This window comes from Tursiops truncatus, chromosome 1, assembly GCF_011762595.2.
Source record: "Tursiops truncatus isolate mTurTru1 chromosome 1, mTurTru1.mat.Y, whole genome shotgun sequence".
In the NCBI taxonomy this organism is placed as follows: Eukaryota; Metazoa; Chordata; class Mammalia; order Artiodactyla; family Delphinidae; genus Tursiops; species Tursiops truncatus.
In genome coordinates this window covers 18,707,718-18,732,351 of record NC_047034.1, presented here as the reverse complement: position 1 = coordinate 18,732,351, position 24,634 = coordinate 18,707,718, and the positions used below count along the sequence as shown (strand labels likewise).

The window sequence follows — 24,634 nt, the reverse complement described above, 5'->3', positions numbered from 1 at the left end:
TCCAGCTGTGGGTTTGTAACTGTCTGCCGTGACTGCACCGAGACGTTGCCACCCAGAATGAAACGCACGACGACGGTGGATGTTTTGGCCTGACCCTGAATGTCCATCGTCTGCAGCTATAAGGAGACCTTTCTGAGGGTCTGCGATGGTCTACATTCCCGACCTGATATTTCAAGTGGAAGTGTGTGCAGAGGTTCAGTATCCAAAGTAAACCAGACATCAGCCCTGCCTTTGGCATTAACCAACTCATTAAATATAAAATAAACACAAGTAAATGGCTTTTAAATCTCACTGACAGAAAGCTTGGCAACTACCCCGAGATTCTAGAGGTCATTGGAACCTCTGTCTTTAAACTGGAATCTTCCTCACACTCTGAGTAGCAGAAGGAGACTCCAGACAAATGAGGGAGGTGTTAGGGTTAGAGCCCCCTTCCACTGGAGGACTCCCCTGCAGTACACGGAAGGACAGGGTCTGCGTGAGTGTGTGGCCTTTGAAACAGATTGAGTCCCTGGGGAAGTGGCTGTTACTATTGACAAGGGGTTAGAAGTTCAGGTCGAAGGCGTTCAGCTTGCCACTGGTTATAAATATCTCGGGATATTCACCGAACCAACCTTGAGTTTCCCATCAGTGCCTAACTGTTGGCTGCTCTCAGAGAACCGACATTCACGTGGTTTCCTAAATCCTGTGTGCATTCCGCCATGGGTTCACGGGGTCCCATTAGTAATGCCACTTGCTGAACTCTTATTTTTGCCTTAATCTATCTGTAGTTACAGCATAAAGTGGATCTACTGGGGAAGGTGATGGGCCAAGGTTAACTGATTAATTATTCTAATTGAACTTCACGCCAAGTGTGTGAAAAACAAATTGCGATACATTCACCAACCAGAATACATATGTGCACCTGTTACCTTGTAACTTTACCTCAGAGCTAGGCTTGGTTCCAATGATTACTAACCTCTTTTATAAAACCAAAGTGAAACATGCACAGCTTTTGGTAAAAAGCATGTTTACCTGACAGCCCTTCAAAGACAGGCGTTCTCCGGAGGATGCTCTGTGTGTGTGTCAGGTGACAGGGTGATTGGTTTTGCCCATTCACATCGGTCAGCTTTCAAAGTCTGACTTCCTGCCAAGAAGTGAGTACAATCTGAAACTAGTCAAAGTAGCTTCCATTTATTTACAGTTTTGAAACACATTTTTCATGACTTAGCTTCCTAATACAGTCAAAGGGCAAAATGGCAATGAAAGATATACTTCCTCAGATCTTAGAGTTATATAATCTGATCAGGAGAAAAATCAGATATGGGTTTTTAAGTGAATTGGCATATGTTTTCTTTTTCACCTTTGAAAGGTTTTATTCAAAACCTAAAATAAAGCCATTTATTTCAAATCACACAATCACGTTTCTTCTCATCCATGGACTTCAGAACTTTTTCACCCTGATTTTGAGGAGGAGTAACCAGTCTTGAGTTGATGGGACCAGCGAGATCCAGAAGGACCCGTGAGAGCACAGCCATGCTTTTAGAACCAAATGCCCACAGCAGAGAAACAGAGAGTACCTGGAAGGTACCCCACTTTCTTTCAAAAAATTTTTCTAGGCTAGAAAACTAAAACCCATCCACAAGTTTCCCTCTTTCCAACAGCTGAAAAGCTGAGAAAGGCTGAGCTGTCATTCAATGCCACTAGGTGGCATTATGTCCCTTTCAGACTATTTCTTTTTGCTCTTAAGATGGGCACCATGGTTTCCCTGGGCAACATCAAACAGCATCTCAGACCACATCAGGCAAGGGTGTTTCCCCTACTTAGTGCTACTGTTCACTCTCATGTACTGGGAAAAGTCTGGGCTCACCAATGGGATATATTTGATACTCCGTTTCAAGGCAAGGAAGTTTTGGTCTTGCTTTCCACATATTACATATCAGAGTCTGACTGCAACGCTGCTCTCATGAGTTGATTTTCTACCCTGACATCTCTGCTGTCCTACAGCCCAGAGGTACTGCATGCTATGAAGGTCCATCAAATCCTCATGGACACTGTCTGAGATGATCTATGGAAAATGAACATCCTAAGTGTTTCCTGAAGGTCAGGCTCCTTATGCCCTTTTAAAAGCTTGTCTAGGGCTTGAGGAGAAAAGTGAAGTGACAATCCAGCCTTATTTGGAGAGCTATTTAATTTCCATTGCATGCCGTGGGCATGGGGTACTAAAAGATTCCAGAACATTCTGCTCACTCCCCCACTCTTACTCTTTCTCTTCTCTCCTCTTTCCCTAAAGAATAGCAATGAGATGATGGAAGTTAGCCCTCTGGGTAGGTGAATGGAGAAGAAGAAGAAAGAATGATTCCACAATCACAGTTATACAAGCGATTTTTAGAATCCTGCCTTGTCATTTAAGTGACTTACTGAAGTCCTATTAAGTTATCAAAATTCTCTTTCTTCACTTTGTGCACTGGGATGCGGGAAGCACTGAGACACAAGGAAGAGTCCAAAAGACGAAAAACTTGGTGATCACAGAGCTAAAGAAAATGCCGAGGTGTCAGGTCCAAAATACAGTGCTTCAAGTGTTGGCATATTTGAGGACGTTTTTTAAAGACATCTGCTATTCCAGGACATATGATTCCTATTCCTGGCCGAGCAGGTACACAGGGTCTCCCACTTGGATGGTCCCTGGGTTTTCCAGAACAAAATACTGTCCAAAGAGAGGTGATTTTCCATATAACTTTCGCTCAGAAGGGTCACACAGGCGATAACTGCAACAGGAGACAGAACACCATAAGTCACAGCCAGCCAGAAGCAAGAGCTCAAACAGCATGTGATTTCTTCTCGCTGAAGGATCTACCCACAAAGGCCAGCGGGCTGCCCAGCTCCAGCGAGCACTGTTCCCACCCCGACTAATAGAACAGCGCCTCCTGGGGTTGTACAGTAAACTGCCCGCCCAATGCACAAACTACCAAAGCATAACCAATGGCCATATTCCCACCTCTTTTCTCCTTGGAATGTTCCCGTTTTCAGCATTAAGAGATTAGGGACTCGAGATGCTCAGACATACTTTATCACTTCCCTTTTTCCTTGGTATCTCTCCATGTCTATCATCCTACCAGTCCATCAGGCTCAGAGCCCTGAGTCATCCTTTATACCTTTTCCCTCACTTTCCACAGCTTGTCCATAGCTGCCACATCCTGAGGTTCTTCCTGTACCACATCTTTTGAATGTGCTCACTTTTTCTCCCACTGTCATAATCTCCCTTCAAGCATCCTCAGATGACTATAATACCTTCTTTTTTTTTTTTTTTGGCCACACCGCACAGCATGTGGGATCTTAGTTCCCCGGCCAGGGATCGAACCTGGGAAGTCCCTATAATAACTTCTTAACCAACCAATTTTCCTCATTCTCCCCTCTTCCACTTTCAATTCACTCTTAACACTACCCTACGTTACTTTCTTAATTTTGCTCTGGTCTTATCACTCCCGAGGCTCAGAAACTTTCAATGGATCCCCAGTGCCTGAGGAATAACATTCCAAGTCTTCGGCCTGGCATGCAAGGCTCTTGACCTGGCCCCAGCCAGCTTTCTCAAAACCTCTGCCCTTTCTGTGCACTTCTGCAGTGCTCTGTTGGATTCCTCAATGTCCTTTCACCTTGCTTTGCATTTTCCTGGCTCGGGGGTTCCTCTGTGGGATCCCCTCCCTCCATTACCCAAGCAGTAGAATTCTACCTTTTCTTCAAGGTCCAAATCAAATGCCACCTCTGCTAGGAAGGAAGCCCAGGGTCCCCCAGCCAGGAGCGGTTTCCCCATCCTCAATTTTCTCTGCTTGCCCCTTGCCACTCACATGCCGTGTCCTACAGTGTCAGGGCATGTGTCTACCTGCTCTACTGTACAAGACAGAGAGTCCGTAGAGAGCAGGGAATGTGACTAACTCCCTTGTACTACTCACACCCAGTGCTGGGCACTGTATGTCACTGGTGACCCACAATCATTTGTTGAACAGATGAATGTGTTGGTGAGTAAAATCCTGTTAGAAGTAGTATCATAACTTTGTCTGCCAGAAAACGCAAGAATCCCCAGGAAGAGTGTACATGAGATGCGTGTGAATGACACGGCAAGATTTTCCCTCACCCCACCTCCACCAGGAGAATGTTTTCCTTCTGTTTCTCATTTAAGCTAACTCCATTTTTTTTAACATCTTTATTGGAGTATAATTGCTTTACAATGGTGTGTCAGTTTCTGCTTTATAACAAAGGCTAACTCCAATTTTACCTCACTTTTATATTTAAAACATTGTGATGGAAAGCATTTTTGTTTCATTCTACTGTGCCTTGAGAAAAAAAATAAACTATTGCAACAAATCAGTCTTACTTTTGTTCTTCAAATCAGAAGTGGCTAATGAGAAAATGGAGAGGGCCACATCTAGAGCTTCTTTCTGCAGACCCTCAGCTCCTCCCCAGCTGCAGGCACCATGTTGGTTTTGCTCATTGCTTTATGCCTACAGCCTGGTACAGCACCTGGTACGTTGTAGCCACTCCAAAGAAGGTTGGATGAACAAATGGAGAAATCAACAAATGGATGGGAACCGTGAACCACTGATCCAGCCAGTCCTGTAGCCAGGTCTCTGCCATGACCTTGGACCCTGGGAAGCAGGCGCCTCTCCTAGCCTGCCTCTCCTCTGTCAGCATGCAATACCAAGGACATCTGGGGATCTGTGTCCGTTGGAGGGTGACTTCTTCAGGATCCGGGCAGATCGGCTACTTTTATGGCTTGGGATTTCTCCTTGTTGCACGCTCCGTAGCCTGAGGCTCTGATTATCTCAGGGAACTGAGAGTTGGCGTTCTGGGCATCATACATTGACACTTTATGAAGTACATCGCACAGATTATCCCTTAATCCTTCCAACAAGTCTATGTGGGAATGCGTATTGTCCCCACTTCACAGGGGGGCTCGCATAGGAGTGACGGACTTGGCCAAGATCACAGATCTAAGTGGTCAGGCTGGGGCTGGAACTGAGGTCTGACTCACTCCAGAGTCAGGACTTTTCCCACCAGGGATGTGATCCCTGGTCCTCCTTATACCTCCTGAGTACACGCGCAGGCCTGAGAAGAGCTGAGGGGGTTAATATTTATTCTCCTACACGAACGTTCGGCCACGCGCGGGTTTCCCCTGCCCCTTCCCATCAACCACACAGGCACACACTTACTCCCCCGGCAGGTAACTTAGGAGCGGAGGACCCACAGAAGCCGTCGCCCCTCCCAGCCCAGGACCTTAACCTGCTCGGTGTGTGGGGGCGGGGGGGGGCAGGGACAAACGCAGGTGACAGTCGCAGGGGCGAGGCGACCGGCTTGTCCTGCCAGCCGCCCCAGCTCCGTTCCACCTGCGCCCCTGCTGACACAGTCCCTGCAGGGCTACCGGGGAGACTCTACAAACGAGATCAACGGCGACCCCTTGTGGGGCTGAGACGGTATTGTCAGCGGTCTGTGAATTCACGGGCACACCCAGCCTTGCTCAAGAGACGGAAAACAGGCATTACCTCATACACGGATCGCCTATGATTTTTTTTCTCCAAATATATATATATTGTTGTTGCTGACGATGGGATTAATAAATTACAAAGCCATTTAAAAACGCCTTTCTTGGTGCATTTTCTCTTTCAATAAACATGAAGCAAACGACTGACTCTAATGGGAGACACAAGACGTTCTGTTTACCTTAAACAGAGGTCTCCATCCTTAAGGGCGCCGTGTGAGTGGAAACTGTTACCTATAAAGTGCTGTGCACCGGTGAGGGCTGCTTGGTTTACTCATTTACTGGTCAATGCCCAGACCCTGACTTGAAGGCAGGGTCTCTGATCACCGCCGGGTCCCCACCGAGGGGCACAGGCCACTTCTGGGACCTCCCAACCTGCTATGTATACGGCCAGATCAGGAATAAAACAGCACCGTGAAGACGCCACGGAGAGGAGGAGACAAAGGCTGAGCAGGTTGGGCTGCGTTGCATTTAACGCAGCCTCAGAAAATGGAAAGAAGTGTCTCCAGGGTTTTCCCTCTCTCAGAAGGTGTCAAGTTCATAAGCTGAGACTATCGGTAACCATAGCCTAGATGGTCGTTATGTATTTTACCATCTATTAGAAAAACAGTATTTATTGCTTTATTCGGGTCAAGGGGGAGTGTGAACCAGGAGATGTATTATTAGCCCAGCTTTTACAAATAAAGAAACTGAAGCAACAAGAGCGTAGCTGACTTGCCAATGTCACACAGTTACTGGGAGCTGATAGAGCCAGATTGGCTGGGGGGCGGTTGTCTCCTTCCAGGGCATCACTACCACGAAATCCTTCTGTCTTTAGCTTGGCACAGCACAGCCTAACACAAGCGGAGAGCGGCAAACGCCCTTACTGTCCAAGTACTCCTGCATCCAACAAAACTAGTGCATCCACAGAACACATGAGCTTTATTCTTTCTACTGAAAGCAACAGCGATAGACCCCCAGCACTCCTGTGGGATCAGTGTGGGAGCCACTCTCCCTTCAGAAAGAAAAGAATAATTCCCTCTTCATATTTTCAAGCCAGCAGACCAGCCTCCACCGTGCTTCGGGCTGTATCTCCCAGACAAAGGCCCCGCTGGGCCTGAGGCCCATAGCTATTCAGCACTGGTCTCCCTGCTGAGAACTCGCATTCCCGAAGCAGCACGGCCCTGGGTATGGGGGACCCAGGAAGAGGGAAGGCAGTGCGGCTCCCAGCATCCTGCCGGAGAGCCGGAGAGCGGAGAGGTTGCTCCTGACACCGCTTTGCTTCGCTTCCGTGATTTATGTCAGGCAGCCGGGGCCTTTCTCTTCCCGATTTATGGCCGTCTGTCCTGGGGAGAACATAAATTACTGCATCCATGGCAATTTACATCTCAGTAAGATACAGGGGAAGACACCTAGGCTGGCACTCATCTCCTGGGGTATTAGGAGAAATTAGGTTAGGATGGTTCCTGAGAGCCTGCAGGGGACCAGGAGGGCTGTGCCGCTTCCGGAGACCCTGCCTGCCTGCCCTGGCTCTGCGTTGGGCTCAATTACCCTCCTTCTAGAAACACAGGGCTCCCGATGGGCTGGGGGGAGGCACTGAAGATTCAGAGGACTGGCCCAAACCCAAGCACTTTGTGACTCCAGAGGGAAAGGTGCGAGACTCCAAGCACAGGGTTGGGAAGAGAGAAAGAACAAGATGTAAAAAGAAAAAAGGATGATGGGGACTTGGTGGTCCAGTGGTTAGGGTTCTGTGCTCCCAATGCAGGGGGCCGGGTTCCATCCCTGGCCAGGGAACTACATCCCACATGCCACAACTAAAAAGATCCCGCACGCGGCAACGAAGATCCCACGGGCCGCAACTAAGGCCTGGCAGAGCCAAGTAAATCAAATAAATAAATATTTTTTAAAAAAAGGATGACGGTCAATTCCCCAAATCACCTGTCTGGTTTGCACACAGAACCATCGAGGCCTGTCCACCAGGGCCTGAGCCAGAGGGGGGCCTGCGGATCACCTGGTAGAACCAGGGCTCCCAACATCCACGACAGGACGCTTTCCCGGGTCCACCCTGCCTCCGTCCTCCGTGTAGCTCCTCCGCGGGCACAGGAAAGTGGGAAGACCAAACTCTGATTTGTTCTCGTGGTGAGTGAGCCAGCACATTCTGAGGAATCGCTAGTCCATCGCTGTGGGTTCTCAGAACCACTCCGCTCTGGAATGTCCCACCACATCTAGTAAACTCTTCCCCAACATTTTATTGGGACCATCCTCAAACAGGCAAACAAGTTCAAAGAATTTTAAAGAGACCATCCAATTACCAACCATCTGGACCCTACATATAACATTTTACTGTATTTCCTTTATCACGTATTTATCCATCCATCCGTCCATCGTAATTTTTTTTCCATTTCCAAGTAAGTTGCAGACTTCAGTAAATTTCACCTCTGAACAGTTCAGCTGGGAAATCATTTCCTAGGGTTAAAATTTCTTAACTTTGTGGGGAGGGGATAAAATTTACACGGAGTGAAATGTACAAATCTTAAGTGTTCCACCGTATTAACTTTTTACAGAAAATTAATGTTGTTTTGGGTGTTGAGAGATACACAACATCCCTCAGAAGGATGGGATTTGCCTTAAGCTGGTCTGTAGCCCCTTCTTTGAATATTCCCACAAATCCACAACCCATGGTGGGGACTCAGTTAAAAGCAGCCATTTGCCCTTCACATCAAGAATTCCTCTCTGTACCTCCCCTCCCAACCTCCTTCCAACCCACCTTGTTTGAGACTGTTCCTGACCTCCCTCTCTCTGCCACGTGGCCTGGCCCCTGGAAGGCCAGCTATTTACCTCGCTGTAGCCTGGCCTTGATGCACGACACTGGTCTCCATGGACCACAGGTGCCGGCTTCATGCTTGGAGGCAACGTGCTGTTTGGGACAGAGCCCCTTGTCCCAGGCTTCAGCCTGCCAGGGAGGGGCCAGATTAGTAGCTTCTGGGACAGCAGGATCAGCAGAGAGGGGTGGGGGCTGATCCAAGGAGACTAGATTGTTGGTTCAAAGAGGGCCACGAGCTTGATGAGAGATGGAACGAAAGAGATTCCCATTCCAGGGGAACAAGTTGGGTCACACAAGCCCAAGCATAGCCAGCCCTTAATGCGCTCTTTCATGAGGGCTTTGATGTCAGATGACCAAACTTCCACTGCATTCTTTCCTCAAGTCTTCCAGGGTTTTGCCTAAAGCAGGGACCACCATCCTCCCCGCCTTCCCCCTCCCCCCTGCAAGTGATACCCGAGGACGCATGTCAGGGTCAAAGCCGAGGGTCTCAGGGGCTGCAGAGATGAGACCTGACGCCCCACCTGTGATCCTGCATTCAACATGGAAGGGACCAGTGAAGACGAGCATTTCAGGGTTTCAGCAACATCCTGGCCGTAGATTCGGCAGATAACAGCACAGAAGTGTGTGAATCATGAATGGTTGTTTTAGCAAAAGTACTGCAGGTTGATTACAGAAAGTTTAGAGGCTACATACCAGCATATATATTTTCTCCATAATTTCATTACCAAAAGAGCCACGAATGTTTCAGTTTACAGCCTGCCAGGCTTTTAGCTACTCAGGCACATTTATATATTTTAAAAAGGAAAATCAAATCAACAAAAAAGTCAATACTATATATGTTCATTTGTAATCAGCTTTTTAAAACGAATCTTATCTTAAATATCATTCCATGCAATTTAAACTTATTGTCTGTCATTGTCTTTCATTAAAAATTTGTTATGGGACTTCCCTGGCAGTCCAGTGGTTAAGACTCTGCGCTTCCACCGCAGGGGCCTCTGGTTCGATCCCTGGTTGGGGAACTAAGATCCCTCATGCCATGCGGCACCGCCAAAAAAAAAAAAATTGCTATCATGAAAATTTTAACATAAACATAAAAGTAGAAAAAACGGTGCAATGAATCCCCACATAATTATCACCCAGATTCTATTTATCCAGATTTGACACATTTTTCCACATGTTCTTTTGCTAATAGCACACCCCAGATATCACATCACTTCACTCCTACATACTTCAACATGCTTCTCTTAAAACATATAGGCATTTCCTTTTTTTTTTTTTTTTTTTTGCGGTACGCAGGCCTCTCACTGTTGTGGCCTCTCCCGTTGCGGAGCACAGGCGCCGGACGTGCAGGCTCAGCGGCCATGGCTCACGGGCCCAGCCGCTCCGCGGCATGTGGGATCTTCCCGGACGGGGGAACGAACCCGCGTCCCCTACATCGGCAGGCGGACTCTCAACCACTGCGCCACCAGGGAAGCCTATAGGCATTTCTTATAGCACCAGAAAGCCCCTATCACACCTAATGAATTTGTGATGTCACCAAGTACTCAGTCCATAATAAAGTTTGCCAAAACATCTAAACCATGTTTTGTTGTTGCCTTGTAATTGGTGTGTTCGGATAACGAATTCTAAATGAAAAATAAAATTAGTTGTCCAAGCAGGCATTCTGGGAACCAAAGCACCCAAGAATGTTTCCCAAGTTATCCAGTCACCAGGACCCCCCTTCCACTTCAAGAATACACCTGCATGGTGTTTCCCCTGCTTCCTCGCAGAGATGTTAAATCACTTAGTCTCACCTCTTCAGGGTCTCCAGAGGCTCCTTCCTGCTCATGACACCCGTGTCCGGGTCCACCGTGGTTAAAATGCACCTGGACACACACACAGGGCATCATACACGGGACAAGGCAGACGATCTTCACCCTCCCCGCCGTCTCCTGGACAGCAGTGTATGCGCCTCACCTGGAGCAAGCCATCACCCTTTTCAGTTCCACATCACCAATAAGAAGCTCATTCCATGAGTCCTGCAGACAAAGCACATAACTCGTGTGAGCACTTCGGATCCCCAGCCCTGACCCACCCGTGTAGGGACTTCACGTGGTTCAACAGCTGATGAAGCCACTTCCATCGAAGATGGCCAACTGTACATCACGCCTCGCTGCTCCCTCCCTCTGCCTTTAGTTTGTTGGTTCTTTCCCCTGAAGTGAAATGCTCCCTCTCCTCTCACTTGTAAAGCTGGAATTGAAACTCATCTCCTTCAGGAAGCCTCCCTGACTGACCCCACTTGACTGGAGGTGCTGTGGAAGGCCAGGGTGGGGTTGGCGGAGGGAGCGGGTGAAAGAGAGGAGAGGGTATGGAGAGGGGCGATTACTCTAGGTTGTATCAGATCCCTTCCTGCTGGCCAGAGGTGGATTAATGTCCTTAATCATTGTGTCTGTTTACCTTGTAGCTCCCCTGGCCAGATAGGAACAAATCCAGAGCAGGCCAGTAGCTTTACTTCCCTTTGCATCTCCATGGGAGCATTCACAAAGCTCTCCAGCCCAGGAACCTCCTGGGGCGTTTGTCTACGGCCTGGGTCACTGGTGCTTACTTTTCAGGACAAATCAGATCAATGGACTGTGTCCCTCAAATCCAGAAGGGGAGATAGAACATACACACATGAAAAGTGAATGGTCAATATTCCTTTTAAAAGTTTCAGAAAAATTGAGAAAAACTTTACAAGACAGCACCCTGTGTGCTGGTTGAACTTTGCAGACAAGCATGGAGCCGGTGGCTGGCTGGCTGCTCTGGGCAGGGGAGGTTTTAAGGTAAAGGTAGGATCTGAATTGAGTCTTCCAGGGTGGAGACTTTGAGAGGCACAAAAGAAGGGTGAGGGGACTCCAGGCAGTAACAAGAAGGAAGGACATTGGATTGTGGTCCTGACCTTCTTATGCTCACAGAGAAGGTGCCTGAGAGCCAAAGACAGGAATCCATGAGTTAAAACAAACCTGCCCAGTCCTTTGTTGATCACAAGCCAGAGAGAAAGTTCCAGGCCCAGAATTTTAACTCTTACAGTGTGTATTATTCTTGATATGTGTATTTCAGGGTTTTGTTTTTGGTTTTTTAATCATAAAATGAGTCTCTTCACTGCATGTTTCACAACAGTCCAAAAAGCTGGGCACCACGGATTAGAGCAACCCAGCCTGCTCTGTGTACATTTCTCCACCAGGAGGCACTGTGGTCACAAAAAAAACACAAAAGATCCGAAAGGAGAGAAATGAAGGTTCTGGTTAGGAAATTAATTTATTATTAATTAAAGAAATATTTACAGAACCCCTTTTATGGGCAATAAAAACTGTTGGGGATTGCGTCACAGGTAAATAAGTTAAAAATTCCACCATCAGGAAAGTATCTCTTTGGCAAACTTGCAGAAAAGGAGAAAACTATTTACATGTTGAACGCACACTGTGGGCCCAGAACCGTATTAAACGTTAGAGAAGCGCCCATGAAAATCTTCCTCCAGAACACGTTATCTTGAGGTGATAAGAAATTGAAACAGGAGAAGCTGGGTATGGAGAGGCCCAGACACAGCACAGGGTGGCTTTGGAAAAGAGAAGCAGCTCTTCCAGGTCTGGCAATCAGAACAGATCTCTCAGGGGAGGTGGCTTTTCATCTGGGCTTTTAAAGAAGGCCAGGAGTTTCTAAGTGGGGTGAGAGGCAAGACTTGGGGTGAGCAGGAGATAAGAGAATACAGTCCTTATATAGTTCTCAGTCCAGTCTGTAGCTTGGAGCTTTTATGGAAGTAAAGGCTGGGAAAGCAAAGTGTGGCAAGATTATGGAGGGACCAGAATCGTCGAGTGGGCAGTTTGGGACTTTTGAGAACTGGGGAGCCACTGAAGGCTTTTAAGCAAGGCAGCCACACTGACTGTCACAAACTTTTAGAGGAGAAGAGATCACTCTGGTGCTGAGAGGCTCAGCTGTGACTACATCCAGGACCTCTCAGCGGTCCAGACTTGAGACAACAAAGGTGATCTAGCTGGCGGCTGCGAACAGAAAGGGAGCAGATGGGGCTGGGGATGAGGGGAACATGGGAGAAGAAAGAGTCAGGGGTGACTTACAAGCTCTAAGCCAGGGTGAAAGAAGGAATACGGTTGCCAGGATAGAAGCTGTGAAGTGAAGACAGGGAGTTTGCGGAGCTTATGAGGACAAGTTTGCTAGGTCCACAGAACATATGAAAACTCCCAGCAGACAGTCAGAAATGTCAGCCCAGCGCTGCAAGGGGGAGTCCACGGTTGGATACTTGGGAAGGACCCACATAAGGGTGACAGATGGTGAAGCTGCAGGAGAGAGTGTCATTACTAAGGGAAGGTAGAGAAAGAGAAGGGTCGAGGCCAGAAATTTTGGAAGCCCCTTCCTGAGTGAGGAGTAGGGGGAGGAGAAACAGCAAAGGCACAAGAGCAGTGCAGCCAGGGAGGGAAAGTTCCAGAAGCAGTACCTATCGGTCCAAGGGGAGGGCAATGATGACCAGGAAAAGGTCTCTGAAGGAGGGAGGGGAGAAGGGCAGCCTCGGGCTGAAGTGAAGGTCTGAGAAGTGAGGGTGAGGAGAGCAGATGATGGGTGTGAAGGGATGCAGAGAAGGACCACGATCACGAGAGGCAGGTTCTGAAATGAGGAGGGGGTTCACTTCCCAGAAGCCTCCGCGCAGGTCCTCAGCCTCTGGCCAGTCTGCTTCGCCCACTGCACCTGGCACCACCTGCCCTAATCGTCTCCAGATCCCAGCCGCAGGCAGATGCGCACAGTGCAAGTTGGTTTTTGCCACTCTCTTGCTTAAAATCCTTTCCAGACCCTTCCTCCGAAGGCGATACCCCTTGACACTCCTCCCTGAGCGCCGATGCTGTAAAAGACAGCAGTTGTCTCCATGCCAGCGCAGCCCTGCTCGTGTGCCCCCTCCCTCGGTGTTTCTTCCTTCTGCGTCACCTGGCCAACCTAGGCTCATTCATTCACTTAGCAAAGAATTCACGCTGGGTGTTTTTCTAGGAGCTGGGAGAACAACAATGGTCAAGTTCTGTCCTCAGAAAGCATGTGTAGGGGAAACAGACAACAAATCCCCCAGTAAACACGGTGTATCAGGTGGGACGTGTGCCGGGGGGGACTAGGGCATGCAGGCCAAGCAGGGTACAGGGTGATCAGGAAGGCCTCACTGAAGGGGAGGGAAGACCTCAACAGGGAAGTGAAAGAGGTAAGGGAGTGAACCATGCAGATACCTGAGGGAGGACATGCCAGACAGAGGCACCAGTAAGAGTAAAGGTCCCGGGGAAGGAAGCAGCAGAGAGACAAAGAAGGGAAGAGTGACAGGAAGTAAAGCTCTGGAACTAGGAGGGTGTGGCATCACACGGGGCCTTGACAGCAATTATAAGGATCCCATTTTTGACTTGAAGAGAGATGGAGAACACAGACAGAGTTTTGAGTAGAAGGAAGACATGATGTGAGTTACATTTACAGATGACTTTGACCTTAGCTGTGATGAGAATAGACCTTGTATGGTGGTGGGGGTCAGTCAAGGATAGACCAGTAAAGAGAGGCTATTGCAACAAACCACAGGAGAGAGAGTGGTGACTTGGCCCAGAGAGGAAGTGGAGGAGCATGGCAAGAGGACAGAGCCACCGAGATTTGTTGATTATTTGAATGTGAGAGGTGAAGGAAGAGAAGAACACAGAGTGGTTCCCACTTTGGGGCCTGAGCAGCTAGAAGGCAGAGCCGCCATACACTGAGATGTGCAAGGCTGGGCAGAGCAGACTTGGGAGTGGAAATTCAGCCCTCGGTGTTGGACATCCTGAATCTGAGACGAGATACCCCAGTGGAAATACAGAGAAGGCAGAGGGAGAGTTCTGGTGTAAAGATGTTAGTCAAGGGGTCCTCAGTGTGGAGAAGGTTTTGAAAAACACAGACCAGGGCATGAGTAGAGACAGAGATTGCTACAGACTGAGGGTTTGTGTCCTCCCAAACTTCATATGTTGAAACCTAATCCCCAGTGTGGTGGTATTTGGAGAAGGGGGCCTTTGGGAGGTGATGAGGTCATGGGGGTGGTACCCTTGTGAATGGAATTAGTGTCCTTATAAAAGGGGCTCCAGGGGACTTCCCTGGTAGTCCAGTGGTTAATACTTTGCCTTGCAATGCAGGGGGTGTGGTTTCGATCCCTGGTCAGGGAGCTAAGATCCCACATGCCTCGCAGCCAAAAAACCAAAACATAAAACAGAAGCAATATTGTAACAAATTCAATAAAGACTTTTAAAATGGTCCACATCAAAAAAAATCTTAAAAAAAAAACGGGACTCCAGGCAACTCCCTTGTCCCTTCCACCACATGAGGTCACAGAGTGAAGACAGCCGTCTACGAACCAGGAAGCAAGTCCTCACCAGACACCTGCACAAATCTGCAGGTGCCTTGATCTTGGACTTTCCAGCCTCCAGAACTGTGAGAAATAAATTTCCATTCTTTATGAGCCTGAGCCCATACTGCCCAGTCGCCCCCCTCTCCTGTCTGTGTTAAAAAAGTGGGGTGGCCGGTCACCTATCACCCTCAGCTCACCACCTTCCTGGCCTGTCTTACCTGGCTGTAACTACCTGTTCACATTCTAATCACCTGGACTGTGAACTCCTTCTGAGAAGCTCCTAGACCGGTTTTCCTACAGGTCTATTCACAGGTCTATTCATAGTACACAGGGGCACTAACCCATTGTGTGATGCGTGAAACATTATTCCAATAAATGAGGCTAGCCCAGCTGAAGCGTTGTATTAACATCCAACTTAAAATATGAAAGAATCCCAATTAGGGAACACTCAGAATCAGAGAGAAAGCCTTCTAGGACAAGAGTCAGTTCAAAGAAACCTCCTGAATCTGAGGTCCTACTCTGGGCCGTCCCCTCTTAACTTATCCCATCTTCATCTGCCCATCTCAGACGGTGGGGTAGGAAGTGTCTTCCATGTGAACCGTGATACAAAGACCAAAGCCAGGAAGGGAGGAAGCTTAAAGGGGGCCACAGTCAGGGAGGGATCGATGGCCTGAACGAAGCTTCTTTACTTTGATTATAGCAATGAAACCACTGCCCACCTCTCTGGGCACTTTCTACGTCCTGGTGCTTTTGGGGGGAGGCGTCAGCTGAAATTACTCACAGTTGATAAACGCAAGAAGCAGAGGTCTCAGAAAGTTCCAGGACTTATCCAGGGTCAGACGGCCACTTATTGAAGCAGGGGGATTCAGATCCAGGTGTCCTGACCCCAGGCCCGGCCCCTAGAATGCCCAGAGCTCCTGTGGGCTGTGGTACAGTCTGGGTTCTTGCCGTGGGGCAGCCCTCGGCTGAGCCATCTCAGGTCGAAGGTGGCACTGGAAGAGTTTTAGGGCAGTGCCGTCTCAGCTTGGGGACAGCATCCACCGACAGCAGCCCTGCTGTAAATGACTGTCTTCCCAAGGGAGCCCTCGACTACACAGGAAGGCCACCTTCCACATCCTGCTCTGTGGCCACACAGATCATGTATTCTATGCTAAGTACAGTTGGCTCAAAATGAACCTGCCTGCTTGGAATTCTCCTTAGAAGTCTCAGACCCTGAACTGCCCCTTGACGCCAGCATCTCTGCCTCATTTATATTTGTATCCTCCACACAGAAGTCTGTACTGATCAGATGCTCAAGAAATTGCAAACTTGAATCATTGCATAATACGGAGCCAATGCAGAATGCATCCTTCTGAATAATTTAATCCAACATCAAAGACTCTCATACCTTTAAAAAAAAAAGTTAAATCCAAGGAAAGGGGCAAGAAAGGTGTAGCGTTACCTCTGCATAGACACCACACCCTGAAATTATGATATTGGGCCGGAAGTTAGTTGCCTTAACTTTCTTCTCTAGCCTGGAGTTGAGGTCTGCCAACGATGCCTCAGAAAGGATCAGGAAGGGGCTGGCGTCTGAGTACGGGATCTGATGAGAAAATAGGAGCTGTTATAGCGCGAGGCACACAGAGGCATTTCTCACAGGTCACATGGGTCTGATTCCTGGAACCTTCCACCCCTCCCCCGCTCCACCTCCCCACACAATCTTTCTAAGTATTTCTCTAGTTCTATTTACAGAAAAGTCACAGCGATTCAGAAGCTTTAAATAGCCTTGCAGATACCAGGAATTACATGATGGAGTGAAGAGAACATGGTCTCAGAATCTTAGCGCTGTCCCTTTCTCATCCTCCAAACTCTCACACGTTTATTTTGTTAAGGTTTGATGGCCTCATTTGGTGTGATCAAAAGTATTCACTGATTCCACAGATACTTATTTTTCACACAACCTGCAAATCAATGTTCAGCATGGCCGTGGCAATGGCGCTACATAGCATTGTATGTTTTACTCTCATGATGAATTCTTACAGCCTTATTTCTTTAAGGGCCAGTCTGGTCATTTTAAATCTGTGGATCTCCACACCCACACTCATCGGCCCAACTGTGAGCTGCCACACCCTTGCAATCACAGTGTAAAGAGGTTGGGCTCCACATGCGATTACAGAATGGAGTGGGAAAGATACTGACCTAGAACAGTTTTGAAGCTGCGTTGCCACCGGAAGGTTTCTGCGAATAGGAATTTTTGCTCTCAGGCAAAAATGCAAGGGTCCCGTAAATCAAGAAACACAGATGCTGCTCCTAGTGGAAGAGCCTTACTTTTTGCAATTGCTTGTGACAGAAGTAATGGCAAAGTGACAGAGCCGAGCTCAGCAGACATGCCGCCCTGCTCTCCCCCATCCAAGGAAGCCTGTCTTCTATAGGACACACCAAAGGCCAAAGCCAAGGGATGCTCCTCTGACCTGGTCTGTTGGTCGAAACGGGTCTTCGATCTGGTGAGAATTTCTCGGTTGCATGTGAGGTTCAAAGTGCACCAGGCGGTACGGCTGCGTCTTCAGGAAGTTTGTTATCCAATGGGCCGCGGCCTCACCGCAGTCCCTGCCCTCGATCTCCAGGCCCTGCACTCTGCAGGGGTTGGGGGCAAAGAACAGGCATTTGTAGATCTGGACACCCTACCATGTCCTACACATATCCAAAAGGCTGCACCAGGCTATGATGTCGCTGTAAGTCCTTCATTATCAGGAGACGTCATTTTAGCCTGGCCCTGCCTCTGAACCATGTGGAAGCCCAAAATGAAGACGCAGTTTCAAGCCTTGTTCCCCGCCCCCCCCACTTTTTTTTGAAGTATAGTTGATTTACAATATTGTGTTCGTTTCGGGTATATAGCATAGCGATTCAGTACTTTTGCAGATCATATTCCAAGTTATTATAAGATATTGGATATAATTCCCTCTGCTCTACAGTAAATCCTTGTTTCTTATCTACTTGATAAACATAACAGATTTCTGTATGTTAATATTGTATCCTGCAACCTTGCTGAATTCATTTATTAGTTCTAATAGTTTGGGAAAGGAAACCTGAGTCCCAAGGGCTCTTGGCATCTTTACCCTAATCTAAGCTTTCTGATTCTGCAATTTCCAAACGTGACCTTGTGTAGTCTGGGGCATGGACCAAAAGCCTGTATGGGACCATGAAAAAAATTTCCATATAATTCCGAGTGAACCAGTAATTAAATTTTAAAAATTTTAACCACAAGAAAGTATGCGTACATATCCAACTGTAATAGGGGCCAGGCATGCTCAGCGGGCCGGGCCAGCAGGTTTGAGTAGCCACCCGCGGTCAGCCCAACGCCACGTCCCGTCACTGCCGCTCCTTCCCCAGGAGCCAGCAGGCAGGCCGTGGAAGGCCTGAGGCCCTGGTGCTGCTGGCAGTGAGGGCTGCAGGTGCCACACTCGTGAAATAGGGACACAGCGGGCGTGCAGCTGTTAGCGCCCGGCCTCGGGGATGGGGGCTGACACTGAGCGGTCCTGGGGCAGGGAGTGTGATGGGAGGCAGATGGCTCCTTTTCCCCGGAGCCCTCCAAGCCCTAGAGCCTCCGGGTGGGTGAGCTGAGGGCACAGGGGACAGGCTGAGGGCTGTGTCCTGCAGAGCTCCAGAGCCCTCGCCACGGCCCCCCACCGTCAGGGCCAGGCTTGGACCTAAGGGTCGCTGCCGTCTCCATGGAGGCCTCAGCAACTGGAGTATATGGACACTGCCATTAAGGTAAAAGCTTCTACCGGCTTCAGTCTCTCCCGTTCACGTTTCTGATTGGTATTTGTTAACGTTTGTTTTGGTGGAGGTTTATAGGAACATCATGACCTGACCGTGACCTGACCTCAAGACCAAAGGATGTGACCCCAAGAAGTTTGTAACAACTAACCACGCCCTCCCTCACCTCTCCTAGAAAGGGGCTTTGCTGAAAGCTTTCAGAGAGTCCAGGGCTTTTTAAGGCATAAGCCACCCGTCTCCTTGCATGGCCCTGCAGTAAAGCTTTTTCTGCTCCAAACTCCGACGTTTTGGTATCGCTTGGCCTCACTGTGCATCGGGCACACAGACTTGCGTTTGGTAACATAACCGCGGCAGACAAACAGGAACCAGAATATGGAGAAATGTGAAATACACATTACAATAGGCATATTAAAAAGTTTGCCTCAGACAATGACGAATGCAAATTAAATCAATAAGAAATGACCGTTTTTAACACAAAAATGGCAAAATACTTGTGAACATAATGGTCAGAATGAGAAGAAACAGATATGCTTATAAACTGCTGGTGAATATATAGCTGGTATAACCATTCTGCAAAGCAATTGAGCAACATATATCAAAAGTCTACAGGAGCCATACTCTTATCGCTGGCAAAACCACTGCTAAAATTTTTTTCCCTAAGGAAATAATAAGAGATATGAACAGAGATTTATGCCAAGTTACCCATCACATTCTTCCTCATACCTGGAAAAAACTGAAAACGATCCAAATGTATAAACATGGGATGTGCTAAAATGCATTCGAGGACACCCACGTTTTTAACAATCTGAAAAAATACTCAACGTACCCTTAAGTATATAAACCATATTCAAGATTGGTACTATTTCAATTTGGTTTTTAAAGTGTTAGCCATAGAGACAGAAAGAAAATATGTCAAAATATGAATCATAGTTATCTCTGATGGGTTTTGTTTTCTTCCCTTTTTTGGTATTTTCCAATTTCTCAACAATGAATATGTATTTTATAATCAGAAAAACCATCAAATTGAAATGAAAACATATTATTATGTTTAAAATTCTGATATTACAGAAATCATATTAGTTCTGCATTTTACGAACTTTTGGGGGTCTTTAGACATTTTTCAAGTAACTACATTTTTTGATGTGATGTGATTTTCTATGATAGGCTGTGGACTAATTAAGCATTCACGTGGCATTTTCATTCAAAATGCAGAAACTGTAACAAGAGTATAATTAGACCCTATTTTAACTTTCTCATAATACGATTAAAAAAATGAACTCTAGGCATGATTTCTTAAAAGCAGAGCTAGTTTCCTGGAATAATTGCTCCCTTGAGGGCCTTCTGATGTTGAGGAAAGACACTCTGTACAGAGCAGTCTCCTGGCTGAATCTCCACACTCACGATTACAGGGAACCCTGGGCATCTGCAGGTCAGAACACTCTTCTGGTTGCAGCAGGTTTTTTCTATTTTGGAACTTCCTTTCATTAGAGCTAAATATCACGGGTCATAGAGCCATTGGCAACTCCCGCCATAACTCAGCTTTGGAAGATTCCCAGTCTTTCCAGGCAACACAGAGATGATCCTAGGGTAATACACTGATCTAACCTCACCTCTTCCAGGACCCTCTCCCCACTCACTCCAACCCCATTTTTGTCCTTTATCCTCTGGTGGTGTTATTTTTCTCTTGTTGACATGTCAATATGCTTTGGATCCCATAGTTTTCTACATAAGTCTTTTATGTTTCTCTGCCCCACATCAACACACATTTCTGAAGCTGCTCCCCTTTTCCACCTTCTTTTAGATCATCACGATGTGGAGGACTTGACCCTACATATGGTACATTTGCAGTCAATGGTTAATTATTGACAGTGTTTCTCCAGATTTCCGCCACATTTCCCATTTTCCCAAAACTGCAGGAATAAATGCTCACGCAAGGATTAAGAGCTATCCTTTCCTTACCTGCACTTGTGCACTGCATTTGTGGTGGGTGTCTTGATGGGCAGCCGCAGGTCCTTCGTGTAGGCTGCACTGAGGGTCAGGGTGTCACCCTCACAGGTCAGGGAAATCAGGACCAGGCGGGGTTCCTGTCGAGCAGTAACCATATTCCCCTCCTTGTTGATTACAAGCCAAAACCTGCCATTTTCAGAACACAAGTTATGCATGGCCCACCATGACAGGCAGTCAGTCTCTGGGGGAGTTTCAGTGATGCACTGTCATCTTTGATTTCCTAAACATCAGCTCATCAGCCCAGCAAGACTGAATCTGTCAGTTAATTTCAAAGTGTTTAATAATCACTCGGGCGTCGGACAAAATATCTGCAGAATATTTTGAGCTCCTTGATGGAACAGAAATCAAAGAAGCTAATTATACGTCCATCTCAATTGCCAGAAAGTCTGGTCACTTTCATAAACATGCCCTAAGGAGATGATAGGAATCTATCTCGGAGAAAGACGAGGAGGCATGGTGCCTGGCACAAGGAGGCATTCCTGCTGGTGGAAATAACAAGATGTTGCTGTATTGTTCTCAGAGGGTGGAGTCCAGCTGAACAGCAAACAATGCCACTTACACTTTGCCAAATCCACCCGCAACTTAAAAAAAAAAATGAACGTTTCAGTATTCAGAGCTGTGACTCCTACAATTTGCCAAAAGGCCTATTGTTAATATGGACAATATTTTTTGGCCCGGTACTCAAGGTCTAGAGGTACTTCCCAAAACAAAGATAAATGGAGAAATAAAAGCAATAGAAAGGACTGTTTCCAGTAAAAAAAAAAATGATGGGTTTGTATAGGGGACCTTTCAGCTACTGAGGAAGCTAAACTGACATGTTGGTCATTTCCATTCACACTGAATGGAATGATTACAATGATAGGAGTGACCTTGTGCTTTGGGAATCCAGAGACATAAGAAAAAAATATAGCAGATACTTTAGATCATCACCTCCGGCGGGTCATCGTGGTTGAGTTGTTCAGCTATGCTAGAAAAATAAAGTTAGTGTAAGCCCTTTCCCAAAGGAATTCCCTCTGACCAACCCTTCATCCTGGATACAGGATGTCCCATATCCTTGGTACTAGCACATGAATATTCTTTCTGCTAATCCTTCCTAGTAATAATGGTAGTCTGATATTTCTAAAATACACATCTGATCATGTCACCCCCTTCTGCAAACCGCAACCCACCACCGCCGCCCTGTGGTTCCTGCTTTCAGAATAAAACTCTAACTCTTCAGCAAGGCAGGCAAGGCCCTTCATCATCCAGCTACCCTCCCAGCCAGTCTTACCACCTGTGCCCTCACACATGTCAGCCTTTCTTTTTCTTTTTAATTTTTTTAGTGCGGTAAGATATACACAACATAAAATACTTGGCATACTCTTAGGTACACACCCAGAAGAACTGAAAGCAGGGACTCCAACAGATACTTGGGTGCCAATATTCACAGCAACCTTCTGCACGATGCCGAAAAGTAGAAACAACCCAAATTTCCAACAACAGAGAATGGACGTGAAAAAAATATGACTTTAACCATTTTTAAGTGCACAATTCAGTGGCATTAAATACTTTCATAGTGTTTTGCAACCATCACCACTATGTGTTTCCAAAACATTTTCGTCATCACAAACAGAAACTCTGAACCCATGAAGCAATAACTATCCGTTCCATTCCCCTCTCTCCCCAGCCCCTGGCAACCTCTAATCTGCTTTCTATCTCTATGAATTTGCCTGTTCTAGGTATTTCATATAATTGGAACTATATAATGTTTGTCCTTTTGTGTCTGGCTTATTTCACTTAACATAACATTTTCAAGATTTGTCTGTGCTGCAGCATGTATTAGAATTTCTTTTTGTGGGTGAATAATATTCCAAAGTGTGTATATACCACATTTTCAGTTCCAGCTATGAAGTCCTTCCTGACCACCCCAGTTTCTCTTGTTCCTTCCTCTGTGCTCCCTGGCACTTGTCACATTGAGTCAATTACCACCTAGGACTGCAAGCTTTTGTTCGCTTCTCTCCATCACACGTTTTGATAGTATGATGACAAAAACAGCTCACCATTCCACCGTGTCACGAATTGCCCTCTGTCTGGGGAACTGGAAGGGGGAAAAGTTACAACCCTCATCAGTCCTGTGTGTTACCTACAGAAACTGAGGGCTGGTCTGGGAGGGAATCTGAAGTGCAGCCTTACACTGAGGCCGAGGCCAGACCCAGAACAGGACAAAGCTGCTTGCTCTGGCCTTTGAGATCTTCGCAGAACCCCAGGAATTCACACAGGTCGAGACTACCCAGGTAGGGCATGAATAAAAGCCCTATTTACAAAGCACCCGTGTGCTAAAGAAAACAAGAGTCCCGATGCCACTGCTGTGTGGCTCTGAACCTCAGTTTCTTGATCCATAAAAGGGTGCATGAGAGAATTAGGGAAAATAAAGTATGTAATAGCACTTTTTAAGCTGCAAGAATCTGAAACTTTAATCGTTATTACGATTTTGTGCTCCACCTTGGTGAGCTCTTAGAGGGTTTGGATCCGTGGCTCCAACTTTCCCCAAGTTCTCAAGAGACAGTGAAAGTAAAGTGGCGGGGACCAATCCTGTGAAGCTCGCCCCTTCCGCTAGACGGAGTTGAGTCAGTTTGCTTGCGCACCTGCTGACACCTGGGGACCTCCTCTGGGGCGCAAGCCATCGCAGGAAGGCAGATCGGGACCCTGGGTCTGCGATTGGGAGGTGATGGCCCCCTTTCCTCTTCTTCCTTGCCGCTCCCCCGACCCCAGCCAGCTCCCACTTTCTTTGTAAGGGAAGGACTCCGCAGGCCTCCCCCGCTCCCGGGCTCAGCCCTACCTGTCCCGCAGGTGACCGCTGCGCAGCCCCAGGGCCGTGCACTCCGCCGCCTTCACCGACACCCCCTTGCAGGACTTGACGGGGTAGATCCAGAGCTCTGCCACGGTGCCCACCTGCTGCAGCCGCCGGCGCCGCCTGGGCCGCGCGCGGCGCCAGGCCACGGCCCCCAGCGCCACCGCGGCCAGTCCCAGCGCGGCGACCCCGAGCCAGCGGGGCCGGGGCTGCGGCGCGGGGAGGCCCAGGCGGGCCAGCGCGGAAGAGCCGGCGGCGCCCATGACCCAGCGATCGCGGGCGCGCCGGGGACTCCAGCGGGGCCCACCCGAGACGCCAAGCAAGCCAGGCAGGAGCGCGGCCGCCGCCGAGGGCTGCTGGTGGAGGTGCCGCCCTTAACCGGGAGCCCAAGGGGAAGGCGGTTCCTGAGTCTCTTTCCTGCCGGAGTACCGTGTCCTGCTCCTGAGGTTGGCCCTTGAGGCGTTGCGGGCGGGAGGTGGTGTCTCGGCTGCTACGCGGTCTACTGCCCACCGCCGCCTCCACTTCCGCCGCCTGCTGGCCACTCGGCGACGTGCCCTCCCCCAGGATCGCTACAAGTGACCAGTTTACTTATTTACGTATTTGTGGCATTGACTTTAAAAAAATGCACAAGGTGAAAGTTGCAAGTTAAGTTTTATTTGGAGCAAAATGAGGACTGCAGCCCGGGAGACAGAGGTTCAGATAACTCTGGAAACTGCTCAGAGGAGGCGAGGGGGCAGCCAAGGTTACATAGGTGTTTGGCAACAAAGGGCAGGTAGTGTGGAATGTCATAAGATTATTGTTAATTAAAGAAAACCGGTTATCTCAAGTTAAGGAATTTACCCCTTTTCTATGTATGGGCAGATGTAGGAGACCAGGCTCACTGAAATCATTTCTTTGATAGGCACCTCAGCTATCTGGGCCAGGATCCTGTATTTTTACATCCTGAGTTTCCTAGGGCTCACGGCAGGGAGTGACTGCAGTCTGATGGCTGCTAGATGGCAGGGATCCTCTTCAGCCCTGAGTTTCCTCAGGGCTCACAGGTTCACGTTGGAGAGTTGCAATCGTTGATGACTGTGACATCCTTTGTTTATTGATATGGCAGGAAATATGCCATTTATAAATATTCCATACCTTTTATAAATATTCCATTTATCAGTGGGTCGTTTATTTAACCTAAAATAAACAAAAAATGTTTGCAGGGGAAAACATAATTTTGAAATTAGAAATCAGGCAGCCGGCAGATCCCTTTCCTGGAGATAGGAGCGGGCGGGCACCACGTGGCCTTCCCAGTGTCCAGCTGCCTTAGAAAACCCTAAAGATTCCACACAGAAAAAAAAAAAAAAAAACTGTTATAATTAATAAATG

General features: G+C 47.8%; 1 protein-coding gene across 7 annotated transcripts; it reads right to left on the bottom strand.

The window, feature by feature from the left end:
• Positions 1-1,154: 1,154 nt before the first annotated feature.
• On the bottom strand, positions 1,155-23,783 carry MTARC1 (mitochondrial amidoxime reducing component 1). Of its 7 annotated transcripts, none has more exons than XM_033850870.2 (7): positions 23,258-23,783; positions 20,392-20,565; positions 17,127-17,289; positions 16,118-16,258; positions 10,269-10,330; positions 10,106-10,177; positions 1,155-6,834 (listed from the first exon to the last, which is right to left on the bottom strand). In XM_033850870.2, the coding sequence occupies exons 1-7, from the start codon at positions 23,530-23,532 to the stop codon at positions 6,540-6,542; spliced, it is 1,182 nt and encodes a 393-aa protein (XP_033706761.1). In that variant the 5' UTR covers positions 23,533-23,783; the 3' UTR covers positions 1,155-6,539. The 7 variants fall into 7 exon arrangements, 4 of the variants coding, with proteins under 4 accessions (XP_033706761.1, XP_019776158.1, XP_073656616.1 ...); XM_019920599.3 differs by having other exon boundaries at positions 1,155-2,744; positions 23,258-23,769; XM_073800515.1 differs by lacking the exon at positions 23,258-23,783 and adding an exon at positions 21,370-22,472.
• Positions 23,784-24,634: the final 851 nt, after the last annotated feature.

What these genes read in the sequence shown, in the direction of transcription:
- MTARC1 (XM_033850870.2), bottom strand. Translation starts at nt 23,532, where the DNA reads ATGGGCGCCGCCGGCTCTTCCGCGCTGGCCCGCCTGGGCCTCCCCGCG. An exon ending in CGTTTCGACCAACAGACCAG is followed by an intron (nt 16,259 to 17,126) that starts GTCAGAGGAGCA and finishes TTTTCTCATCAG; the next exon opens with ATCCCGTACTCAGACGCCAG. An exon ending in CCTCTGGAGACCCTGAAGAG is followed by an intron (nt 6,835 to 10,105) that starts GTGAGACTAAGT and finishes TGTTCTCCCCAG; the next exon opens with GACAGACGGCCATAAATCGG.